This window comes from Moschus berezovskii, chromosome 23, assembly GCF_049115385.1.
Source record: "Moschus berezovskii isolate FMDL1 chromosome 23, NW_MosBer_1.0, whole genome shotgun sequence".
NCBI classification, from domain to species: Eukaryota; Metazoa; Chordata; class Mammalia; order Artiodactyla; family Moschidae; genus Moschus; species Moschus berezovskii.
Window position 1 is genome coordinate 29706802 of NC_142482.1, and position 12607 is coordinate 29719408.

The 12607-nt window shown below is 48.2% G+C and overlaps 2 protein-coding genes across 8 annotated transcripts in view; one reads left to right on the plus strand and one right to left on the minus strand.

Annotated features, from left to right (window-relative positions):
- The window catches only part of MRPL14 (mitochondrial ribosomal protein L14), a 13399-nt gene continuing 792 nt past the window's right edge, over positions 1–12607 (minus strand). For 4 of the 6 annotated variants that reach the window (XM_088831419.1, XM_055406248.2, XM_055406249.2 and 1 more), the window contains exons 2-3: positions 2586–2677; positions 1–496 (exon numbers count right to left, since the gene is read on the minus strand). In XM_088831419.1, the coding sequence (XP_088687545.1) occupies positions 130–496; positions 2586–2656 (438 nt within the window). In that variant the 5' untranslated portion in view covers positions 2657–2677 and the 3' untranslated portion in view covers positions 1–129. Of the gene's footprint in view, positions 497–2585; positions 2678–10663; positions 10766–12152; positions 12282–12607 lie in introns of those variants that run through there. The other 2 variants (XM_055406250.2, XM_088831420.1) reach the window with 2 other exon arrangements.
- Positions 12334–12607, plus strand: part of TMEM63B (transmembrane protein 63B) — a 25029-nt gene continuing 24755 nt past the window's right edge. Inside the window, exon 1 of one of the 2 annotated variants that reach the window (XM_055406246.2) lies at positions 12334–12472. The gene's annotated coding sequence lies outside the window, so the exon portion shown is untranslated. The remainder of the gene's footprint in view (positions 12473–12607) is intronic. The other variant, XM_055406245.2, reaches the window with a different exon arrangement.

Sequence of the window (12607 nt, forward strand, 5' to 3'; positions counted from 1 at the left end):
TCAGGAAGAGACATACACGGAAGCGTTTATTTTCCCACAGGACACTGTTCCCGGGCTCCCTCTCAGCAGAGGCACAGTTCTCAGAACGGCTCCATCCACGAGCCCCCGCAGCCGGCGCCTGGGCTCCGCTCACACAAAGTTCTGAGCGATGGCCAGCACCTTGGAAAACTCGCCTTCCCTCTGGCGGAGGCTGGTGGGGATGGGTGTCTTGATTCGGGTCCCCACCGGGTTCCCGTTGTCCTCGATGAGGACCACATTGTTGGAGTCAAACCTGGGGGTCATTGTGGGGCCAGGCATGCGATGCCCCACGATGAGCGCCTTTTTCTTCTGCCCCTTGATGGCCAGCAGGATCCGGTCGCCCACCTTGCCCACCCCGTTCTTGTTATAGACGTGGATGCAGCGAGGAGGGCGATGGTAAGGGGTGCTCCCCAGGGCGCTGTTGTCCACCACGCGCACCCGCGTCATCTTCTGAATTGCGCCATGGCTGCTGGTGGTGCTGGTGGAAGAGGAAGAAAGTCTGAGGCCTGCAGCTCTGCCGGTCAGGGCATAGCGGCCTCTGCCAGGCCCGGCTTGGCAGCGCACACGTCAGCAAGGCCCTGACGTGGGCGGCATCCTCACTGTAAGAAGTTTCTTACTGCTTCTGCTGCCGGGTCAGGACCTTGATCTGGATGGGTTCTAAAGGGGACCCAATATTCTGTTACAGTGAACGGCATGGCAGCCCTAATTTAAAGCCTCTGGTTTCCAACAGGCCTTGGAGGATTAGGGAATATCTAACAGGCCAGGCCTTGCCCCTGCCAAGCCTGCAAAACCTGCTCCCCCAGAAAACACTGACTCCCAGATGTCCCATCTGCATGGTGCTGGGAACCATTAGATCCGAGTGGGTATGTATGCCCAAGGAGTCCCTTGACACAGCACAGCAGAAATTGAAAATAAGCTAACAATCTTTTAATTTCCCCCCCTAGAAAGAGTACTATTAAAGGCAAATGAGCTCCCATCAAGCCACCTGATGACAGTGGAGTCCCAGTTTCCTCTGCCACCAGGACTCTGGGGTGACCCGGGTCCTCTTCTCTCGTTCTGCATGCCTGCCCTGGGCGATGTCATCTATTCCTGTTGTTTCCGACTAACAAACTCCATCTCCAGCCCCATGCCTCGCCTATCTTCCAGTCCTGTAGTTACACTCCAAGCTCCTCGAGTGTCCTACAGAGGCTGCAAATTCAGTCGGTCCCACGGTGACCTCATCGCCTCCCCGGCAAGCCTCCTCCGGCTGGTCGGCTTTCTGCCTAGGCAGTGGCTTCTCCAGAAACTCTGGCTTGCAAGCCATAAACCTCTCTCCATCCAACATCGACTGGCGCCACCTCCTGAACACCTCTGACCCTCCCCTCCTCCCCGTCAACAAATTCCTTCATCCAGCAGCTCACACTCTTACACCAAACCTATGCTCGTGTCCTAACCGGCTCCCTGCGCACCTCACTCTGCCAACCAAGACCTCTTTTTAGAATATAAATGGAGGCCACTCCCTTGCTCAGGACTGTTCAGTGGTTCCCCGGGTCTGCACTGTCAACAACCTGGTCCTAACGTACCTGTCTTCTCAGGTCCTCCACCCCCTGCCACTCACATCTGCTCTGAGCCCTGGGGCCGGGAACCCACGGAGCTCTCCAAGCCGGCCCAGCCTCACAGCCCTCTCTGGACAGGGCCCGCCCCCATGTCCCTTCCAGGAAGGCGGCCTCTGTCTGCCTCCTCCCCCGTCTCCCCTCTTCCTCCTCTATTAGCAGCCCCTGTCTTGAGCCTTCCAAAGAACTGTACAAGCCTCTATTATTATACTGGTCACATTTTTCTCAGAGTTATTTGTTTCCAACTTTGCTCCCATGGCCAACTGTGAGAACCCTGCCAGGGCAGGAAGCAAGTCTTATTCATCTCTCTATGACCAAACCCAGGCACAGGGCTCAGTAAACGCTTGCAGAATGAGTGCACAAACAGGGCCAAAAGGCATGTTTGCCAACAGGAATGCAACCTGCACTCTCTGCCCTGGCTTAGCATCTAAACGGGAAGGGGGAGGCTGCCACACTTTCATCATGCTAGAGTGGTAATAAGCCTGTGATGTAAAAATACATATATTTCATTTTTAAAAGAGAAGGGTTTTGCCCTCTACTTTTATTCACTTATATATATGTTTTAAACTGAAGTAGTAGAGTTGATTTACAATGTGTTAATTTCACATGCACAGCAAAGTTATTCAGTTATACACATAAATATATAGATATTTATTCTTAAAAGAGAAGGTTTTAATGCACTTAGGAAACAGGGTCAAGAGACAGTAGATTCACTGGAAGAGTCTGGTAGGCATGGAGGTTTCATCTTCCTCTGGGTCCATTCCCAGTCCCATCCTCAACAGCACCATCGCCCCTTTACCTACCCCCCGCATCACCTGGGCTGCCCAAACCCCAGCTCCATCTATTCCTTTAGTCTCCCCGGACCCCAAGCCCACCTCCCTGAGTGTCCACTGCCACTCTAGTCACCACAATGCCCAGTCCTGATGGGAGACTTACTCAAAGACACAGCTTGAAGAACTCATTAGGAAAAGTTACCTGAAACAGCGCTGGCTGAATGCTCTGCTCATGTGGATGCAGGGTCCCCAGAGCCCACTAGAGAAAGCCATGGGATCCCAAGATGGCAACGCCTGCAGGGAAAGAGAGGGGCAAGGGTTTATTTCTAAGTCAGTGTCCTCACTCAGAGAGCCAGTAGTTCGGTGTATTTGGTTTTTGTTTTGTTTTTTAAAGACTACTGGGGACTTGTGTGGGAGATGGCACTTTGAGCACAAGATCATTAGTCACTAAATATAAATCTTAGTGGTTAAAAGATAGGCAGATGATTAGATGAACTCCAGCGACAGTTTTGCTGATTCATATTCTAACTGGGGTCAGAGGGCTGGAATGGCCCGCAGCAGTTCTCGTTGTGGGTAACACAAGAGCACAGTGAGTGCCTTCACCATGACATCACTTCCACGGGCAGGAGGAAAAAAGAAATCCCATGGGACACAGCCAGGCAGGGACCACTTCCCACATCCTCCACAGAGGACACTGGTCCCTTGTTGGCACTCAAGTGCCTCTTGAACTCAGAACTTTCACTCCTTGGAGGAGAGCAGATTACCTGGAGGAACCACCCAGGTTGTCCACCACCACATCACCTTTCCCTCAAATGTAAAAGCCAGACACCTGGACAGCTCAGGGCTAGCAAAGCAGTGCAAAGGACGCCCTTGCCAAGCCAGTGACCTCGGTCTCTATTTGGCTCAGTCTCCCAAATGACAGCATGACACAGGGAAACTACCTGCTCCACACGGCAGCTGAAAGTGGGGTTTGGGAGAACAAGGTCGATAAAACAATGTAAACGCCAGTCCAACACTGTGACTCCAGCTTGCAGAACCGCAACCCCGTGGCTCCCAGCACCAAAAAGTATGGCCCATCCCCAGGTTTCCACAATACCTGGGTGTCAGGGAGGGGAATAGTTAAGAAAAACCTACAACCAGCTGGTAATCCCAGCTGCAAAACATGCCTGTTTTCCACCCAAATGTTTGGCCATAGAGGGCCTCATTCAAGAGCTCTGCTGAGAAAGCCTCTACCACTGTAGTATTTACACATAGCTCTGCCTTGCCTAAGTTCAAAGCACCTTAGATAAGATTTTATTTAATAAAGGTGGGGAAAACTCACTATTTACTTTCACAGAAACACCTAAACACTCCAGAAATGCTTATTAACTATGATTTAACCTCAAACCTCACGCTTATTCTCCAGTGTTTCCTTAAGACCACCCAAGGAAGAGTGGCCCAAATGATCAGAAAATTACATGCAAAAGAAGATGGTCAACTTATAGAACTATTAACAACTGACACACAGAATCAAAGACTATCAGATGACACCAGCTTTACCTTCACAGCTCCATGGCCCTGGACAAGGAACTATGAGCTTCGGCTTCCCCAACTGTAACTCGGGGTTTCCCCACCAGCAACACCTGCTCACAGGGCAGTTGCAAGGTAAAGCACACAAAACACGGAGCCCGATGTCCACACTCAATACCTATGAGCCCTCTCCATCATCATCGTTCATCATATCACATCCGTTTTGCAGATGAGGAAACTGAGATAACAGAGAGAGAGGGGGACTTGCATTAAGCCCCATAACTAGCCAAGGGCACAAGCAGAACCAGAAGCGGACCCAGCTCTAGCCCAGGGGTCTTCCTCCACACTGTGTGGTCTCCCTCTGCTGTACAAAGCCCACTTCACACGGGGGCTCAGGGCGAGGAACAACTTTGGGGGTCACCTGGCCTTTTTCTGCTTGCTTTCTTTATGAAAATGTATTCGGTAGAGTAGTTATACTGTGTCTCAGTGCTTTCCATTATCATCTAGGTTTCCCCAAAACTATGAAATAGGCACTATTATTCACCCCACTTTATACTTGAGGAAATGAGGTCCAGAGAAGTTAGATAATATGCTCAAGTTGCACAGCCAGGAGTGACAAAAGCTGAAATCTGAACGGCAGTAGTTGGCTTCCTGAACCCACACTCTCTTATTCAGTGGAGTTAACGTGGTAACTTCAATTTAAATGTTAATATTTTTCCAATCATTAGATCATCTTTGTTCCATCGGGAACACTGTTATCACAGGCATGTTTTACTCAGCCCCAACCAACTCAGTGCTTGCTGAGTCAACTGAAACATAGACAAACAGCAGGTGAAACTTATTCACTTTTATCCGATTTAGGTTTTGAAGACAATGTGTAGTGTAGGTGGCAAGAAGAGCTCCACACACTGAACAATAATGGAAAATTGCCGTTTTTTTTTTTTTTTAAAAAGAGCTCTGAAAAGCAGTCCTTCTGGTCCAGGTTGCCGCTGCATCCAGTCTCGGCCAAGCCTCCCCATCTCACTCTGGGGCCCCTGCTCGCTCTCCTGGGAGAAAAGAGGCTCCTCAGAATCCCCAAGCAAGCCCAGCGGCACCCACATTCCCTCTCCTGAGGATTGCAACACCCAGTCTCTCCACTCGGCACCATTTCCTCCATGGTACTCAAGGGAGTCCAAGTGCAGAGGAGCCTAGGGGCTTCCCAGAATTTTCCCTGCCTTGGGAATAACAAACTCTCCCATTCAAGGCAGCTCCTGGAAGCCTGCAGGGCAGTCTGTACGCAAATCACACCCCAGCCGCCTCTCTGCGCCTTGCTCAAAGCAACCCCCACCCTCTGGGCTCATCTCTGCCCAACTCAGCAGCCTTGGCTCCAAACACACCTCCTCCAAGCAGCTCTGTATGAGGCTGCAGCATCCGCTGCCGCCCCTCCTGCACACCAAGGACATCAGGGCGTCTGTGCCAAGGGACTCCGTGGCTCCAACTTTCGTCACCAAACTCAGATGTGGAATATATTTGGATTTTTTTTTTATAAGGCTGATATCCCTTAACATTCCAGTTCTTGCTACTCACTATCCAAAACTCAGAGACCACAGAGATCTTGAAAACATGGTATCTGAATTCTCTACAGGAATTCAGGACTCACACACACACACAAGATCATTTGTACTGCCCTCAAACACAAGAGTAACACATTCCTATTTCCAGGGAGCACCTCCATTTTCACAAGAAAAGGCCCAATTCAGAGACTTTTCACTAAGTCTTTAGTGGATCTGATAGTGAACTCCAGACCCAAAGGACTTAAAGACATCCAGTGGACAGCAGTAAGCATTCCTATGAACTTGAAAGCATAAAAGAACCAAACATATTTGTATATTAATAAAAAAAAAAAGCTGTGGTCCCCTCCACAGCCACCCCAGCAAAAGATCCCATCAGGTCCTCACAGAGAGGGAATGCAATAAATATTTAATGAATAAAATAAATGAGGTAGCCAATAGACAGATTCCCCCACCCATAGCTCCACACAGGGAAATCTTATCTGTTTATCAGGAACCCACACATCACATGCAAACAGGCTTTAGCAGACCCATGGTGTAGTCGTGGGAGGATAAGCCCATGCCACGTCTAGAGGCCCCTGGAATCATCTCCTGGGCCTGGCGCCATCACTGCCCACTGTGGAAAAACACCTCATCCCACCACTGAACAACTGGTTCAGATCAGGGAGGAGTGATGGAGGCAGTAATTTACTTCACAGCAACTCTGACTGACTTTGATGTTATTTCTTAGGATAAATCCATCCTGTAGACACAGGTCCTGATCCACTTCAGATCAGACTATATATACTGCTCTGTTTCACAAACAACATTATTCTGAGTCCTGTGTTTGCACAGGAAGCTAACTCCAATGGTATTTCCTCCTCTGCACTCTCACTCCGAGGAGGCTAAGTATTCGGAAGACTATGGTGCCAGAGATGGCTTTTCAGGCAGCTTCCTGGTCAGCACGGAGTACTGTCCTCCAGGTTTAGCACATGAATCACAACCTCTGGTGGTGGGGGAATGGGGAGGGCAAGAGGAAGAAGACGAGAGAGACAGAGAGAAATTACTTAATATAACCCAAGAGTCATGATTATTTTCCATCCTGGTTTAAGCTCTCCCTTCAGCTGTGGAGGTCAGGGAAGACTGCAGATTTCAGGGACACACAGGTGAGTTTTTCACTTAGCATCACTTCGGGTTAGGGTGGTTCCCACTGGACTCTGTGAGGGCAGGAACGGTGCCTGCCCTGTCCAGAGCTGCCTGCTCAGGACCTACATCAGTGCCAGGCACATAAATGGAGCTCAGTGAGTATCTATTAAATGAATACTATTTACCTGCAATTGCAATTCACCCTCCAGGTCTAGAAAGACTCAATATCGGAGGGTTGGTGGTCTTTCCTGTACCCTTCATTCAGCCTTCCACTGGCATGGGGGAGCTTCCTAGAAACTGAGAGCTCATTTTTAGCTAATTTTAATACGGACAGACTGAACTAAAAAAGCAGAGGGATGCTTTGTAGAAAGCTAGCAAGTACTATTACTTGAGCTTTGCATGCGTGCGTGCTAAGTTACTTAAGGCGTGTCCGACTCTTTGCAACCCCATGGACTGTAGCCCACCAGGCTCCTCTGTCCATGGGATTCTCCAGGCAAGAGTACTGTAGTGGTTTGCCATGCCCTCCTGCAGGGAATCTTCCTGACCCAGGGATCGAACCAGTGTCTCTTGTCTCCTTTAATGGCAGGTGGGTTCTTTACCACTAGCACCACCTGGGAAACCTACTTGAGCTTTAGTTAGTTAGTTAGTTAAGTCGCTCAGTCGTGTCCAACTCTTTACGACCCCGTGGACTGTAGCCCACTAGGCTCCTCCGTCCATGGGATTCTCCAGGCAAGAATACTGGAGTGGGTTGCCATTTCCTTCTCCAACTTGAGCTTTAGGATCAGCAAAATATTGTACTTAGTATCACAGATCCATGTACCTTTATACATTGTTTCTACCCTAAGGATTTCCCTCTTTAGGTCTGGGTTCTAAAGAAGAGAGAAAACAGAGTTCAGCACAATCACAAATGACAGTTTAAAGGAGATTCTGTTAGTAAGCGGAAGAAGTGAAAAACACTAAGAGAAATTAAATGCAAGGTCCAGCCACAAAACAGACAAACTGCCTAGCATAAAGATATAAATATCGTTCTTCACTAAAGCAGGAAAACACTGAGGCCTGGCAGCTTCAACAAATCAAAAAAAAAAAAAAAGAGAGAGAGAGAGAGACCTCCTTGGACCCTTCACCCTGTCATGCAGACAGCTCCTCCCATCTCCTGCAGGTTTCACCCCAATCATTCTGGATCAAAAGGTACTCTTATCTGTTGCTTAAATACTCATTACTATTTTGCTGGAGAAGAAGTCTCTTTCAGTAGTTTATACACCATCTCACAGTTCTCAAAGTATTTTCACACAGATCACTTTCTTGGTTGACTTCATTCCTGAACACCCAATGGAAACACAAAGACGGATGACAAAGAGCAACCTTCTGAGGGGTGATTCCACCAAGGATGCTGAACAGTTCTGAAGGGTCAACAGAGTGCCGTTTTGCAAATGGAGAAGTTAAGTCAGAACTGCTAAACGATTTGTCCTAGGAACGGAAGAAGGGTAGAAAGCTGTTTCTACTACACCCTGCACAATACCTGGGCAGGTAAAGTGCTGCTTTAACCAATAATAAACTTTACAGAAATGAACATACCCCACACAGTCCAAGTACTCTTTCTCCTTTCTCAAAGCTGCCACATCTGTGGTTAGGACTCTGCACTTGCACTGCAGGGGGCACAGGTTCGACCCCTGACTGGGGAACTGAGATCCTACATGCCATGCAGCGTAGCCAAAAATTTTTTTTAAAAAGAAGCAAACATCCCTCAATAGCTCGATGTGCTGTTTCTACCACGGCTACCAATGAGGACCCCAACTCTCCATTTTCTTTTTTTCTTTTGGGGAAGTCCTGGATGTTTGCTTCTTGATAGTAGCAACTGTGAAAACTCACACCTTTGCAGATGTATCAGAATCAGCTTCAGAGTTGGTCATGGGCTGTGCTGTGTGTAGAGGAGATATCTATTGAAAATAAAGACAACTGTTTTGAATTTTAAAAGATCACGTGGCAGCTTTGAGAGAGGAGAAGGAGTACTTGGACTGTGTGGGGTATGTTCTTTTCCGAGAAGTTGCACAGCCTGTGGGATCTTAGTTCCCTGATCAGGGTCTGAACCCAGGCCCTCAGCAGTGAGAGCTTGGCATCCTAACCCCTGAGCCACCAGGGAATTCCGTCCAGTTCTCAAGCTGACTCACAAAGAAAAAAACATTTCCAGGGTTCTTTTCTCTGTTTATTTACCTATATGTGTTTATTAACTTGTATATTTGTTTGTTCCACTTTGTTACAGGAGTATTTAAAATCTTGGTTCTTAAAAATATCTGACAGCTCTTGATTATTCAAGTTGGGTTTTCAATATGTAGGTTTCAATCTATTCTAGCTTTGATCCCCTGCCATCCCCACCTCACAGGTGTGCAAACTCATAGTTCCAGAAGTTTGCAGCACTCTTGGTATGGTCAGACTGAGAAAAACTGTACAAGGCAAAGTTAAATTCTACTTAATCACCTCTACCAAGGCAGTGGCAAGGAGCTAGGTTTATGGAGATGTCAGACTGGCAGGCAAGGGGCGGGGGTAGGGTGAAAAGCCCAAAGGAAAGGTACCTCCTCCGCCCCCGCCTCCCCTCATCCCCTGCCAAGTCGATGACCTTGGAGTCCGCTTCTCCAGGCCTCAGTGACTCTGTCAAGCAGGGGTCACTGGCAAGAGCAAGGGGGCATGCAAATCAGTGTTTCAGCTCCACTCACAGAAGGGACTGTTTTCAAGTAGGGGAACCCCTCTCTGGATTCTGACCAGGGAGAACAGCCTCACTCCCCGCTTCTCAGGGCAACACTCTGGGTGTCAAAGGTCACTCAGTCCGGAAAGTGTGTTTCCGCTTCAGGCAGACATAGAAGGGCTTCGCTGGCGGCGCCATGGATAAGAACCCACCTGTCAATGCAGGAGATACAGGTTCCATCCCTGGTCTGGGAAGATCCCACGTGCCTTGGAGCAACTAAGCCCATGCACCATGCCACAACTACTGAGCCTGTGCTCTCGAGCCTGGAAGCCACGACTAAGCCCACGTGCCCAAACTACTGAAGTCTTTGTGCCCTAGAACCTGTGCTCCATAACGAGAGGAGCCACCACCATGAGAAGCTCAATTACAACAAGAGAAAGCCTGCACAGGAACCAAGACCAGCACAGCCAAATAAATTCATAATGCTTTTTAAAAGGTAGATATGGAAAAGTGCGCCCTCTTTTCTAATGACATAGACTTTTTTTTAAGCTTTTGATAAGGAAACTTCCCCATTCTCAGTTGTGTTTCACTGGGGAATAACAGGCTACCTGGCACCTTTTTTTGCTTTAATTTATTTATCTGGCTGCATAGTTACTGTACACGGCCTTAGCTGTTACACATCACCCATGATCCTAGTTCCCAGACCAGGGATGAAACCAGTGTCTCAGGCATTGCAAGGCAGATTCTCAACCACAGGACCACCAGGGAAGTCCCCTGGCACCTTTCTTAAGAAAAGAGAATATTTCCTGACCCAGAGCAGCGTTTCTGGGATCTGAATCATGGCCTTCTCACACAAGCTGGTTGTGATTGTTAACACACGTGTAAAATTGCACCAGGGTGAGCCACAACCCAGAACAAACTGTCAGCTTCCAAAAAGGAAGATCAATTGTAACCTGATTTCTGAGACCCCCCCAAGCCCCTTCATGGCCATAAAAACTATTCCAGTAACAAAAACAACAGGAAAATCCATCTTATGTGGGTCCAGGTGTCATAACACCAAGACAAGAGTGGGGTGAGACAGGCTTCAAAGGCCTCTAGCATCATGTAAGATGCTAAATGCTGAGGAGAGTCTAAATAATTATGTTCAGTGCCCAACAGGCTCCCTTCTGAAATATGAATTCCAGGGAAGGTTTGTGCCATTCATATTTAGGGGCAATAATAAAACTTTCTGGCCGTTGTCCCTTCATGTATTCCACAGGGTACTCAATTCAGTTCTCAATTCGGGCTTTCTGAAATGTTTCCTCTGTTAATATGTGGTGACCCTTAACTAGGCACAGGCAGAAACTGATCAGGAATCCACCACATGTTAACATACCTAACTGCATTATTAAAAAGATAATAATACATGAGAAATACCTTCTAGTAATCCTCAGGGGTCCCCAAACCAGGTAACATGGGCTCCACTTCCACTTTCCAGATACCCATTACAAGTGCTACTCGGCAGGGATCACACCAGCTCTACAACCATAAAATCAACACAATATGTAAAAAAATTCCATAGGAAATACACATCCAAGAAGCTCTAAGGGTAAAATGGACAATTCCACAAAGGGAAAAACAACAACACAAAGAGAAGATTCCTTGTCACCCAGACTGCTTGCTCCTACCCAAAGCAGCTCCCAGAATCCAAGCCTACCAAGATTCCTTCCACCAGGCAGTCTGCCATACATGGTTTAACCCTATCTCCCTTTCTATCCTTCCTAAGTAACATTTCCTGCTGCTGCTGCTGCTGCTAAGTCACTTCAGTTATGTCCGACTCTGTGTGACCCCATAGACAGAAGCCCACCAGGCTCCCCCATCCCTGGGATTCTCCAGGCAAGAACACTGGAGTGGGTTGCCATTTCCTTCTCCAATGTGTGAAAGTGAAAAGTGAAAGTGAAGTCGCTCAGTCGTGTCCGACCCTTAGCGACCCCACGGACTGCAGCCTACCAGGCTCCTCCATACATGGGATTTTCTAGGCAATAGTACTGGAGTGGCTTGCCATTGCCTTCTCCGAACATTTCCTACTCCAACAAAATCCTCTTTCTTCCATTGTACATAATTACATGAGTGAAGAGTGAATTTTCCTCTAACACAGCCTCCCTGAAAAAACCAACTTACCCTGCTCCGTGCTACATATCCCTGCTGTCTTGACTGCATCCTCACAATTTAAATGACTGAAAACTCAGGTTGATGAAGGCAAGACCACAAACAGGAGAACATAGGAAATCAACGCACTTCAAACTTTTGTGACACACAGAAACACATTGTATCACACCTCCTAATATACTCACACACACTTTCACCTGTGTATACTTGAAGCAGGTGTCCAGAAACAATACTTATCCTTCCTAAGTACAATGCACTTGATATTTTCTATTCTTCTTCACTTTTTCTTAAATGATGGCCATGATCCACTAAATTGATTTCCAACTAACCAATGGCACAGTTGGAATGGGAATTCAGTTTGAACTGCATGTAAACCTTACCAGCGCCTTCCACAAGCTACTAATGAGCCCTTGAAAAACCCAGCAGAGAGCAGACATACTAACCAACCACAACCAAATAGGCAGTGCCCATTTTCTGTCCAGCAATCCCACAAGTATCTCCCAACTTTTCAGCTTTCCCCCAGTAACCCAAAGTGACTCCATCATATGCTATTTTATTAGCCTCTTTATAAATTCTGTCCATCAAACTCTTAGGGTGGCAAAGTTCATTTACTGCCCACCACGTAAAGCAGTATTTCCCTTCTGTCCGCAAGCTGGAAGGGAAGAAAGCCTTTCATGAGCCCACAATTAAACGAACAAGTTGGTATTCCGTATGTCTTTGTCATCTATTTTGTGGGTAACATACAGGAGTTATGCACACGCGCAGACACACACACACACCCCTCTCTCTCTCTCAGCTTTTCAGTCTTAATCCCTGGCAGATGCAGCCTCGGGTGAAATGAGAAACCAGGGAACCCCCTGGAGCCGGGGGAGCCACTCATCGGCATGACTGTGAAAGCGGTGGAGTCACTCTCCACACCAGAGAAACGCAGGGCAAAAGAGTCACAAAGTCATCTCCAGACCCAAGTCGGGAAAGAAAAGGGAGAACGAGAGAAATAAGACAAACCGCGCCAGACTGATCGGCCTAGGCCACCTCGTGAAGCCTGGCGGCAACCCGCCCCAGCCCCAGAAAAAGCAGGTGAGCGGGGTCTCAGAGGCCCCAGAGAGCGGGGCCGCCCTCGGAGAGCGGGAGGGAGCAGGGTCCAGGTCAGGGGCCTCCCTCCCGGTAGGGACCCTCTGCCCCTAGAAGGCCCACGATCCCCGCACTCCGGCC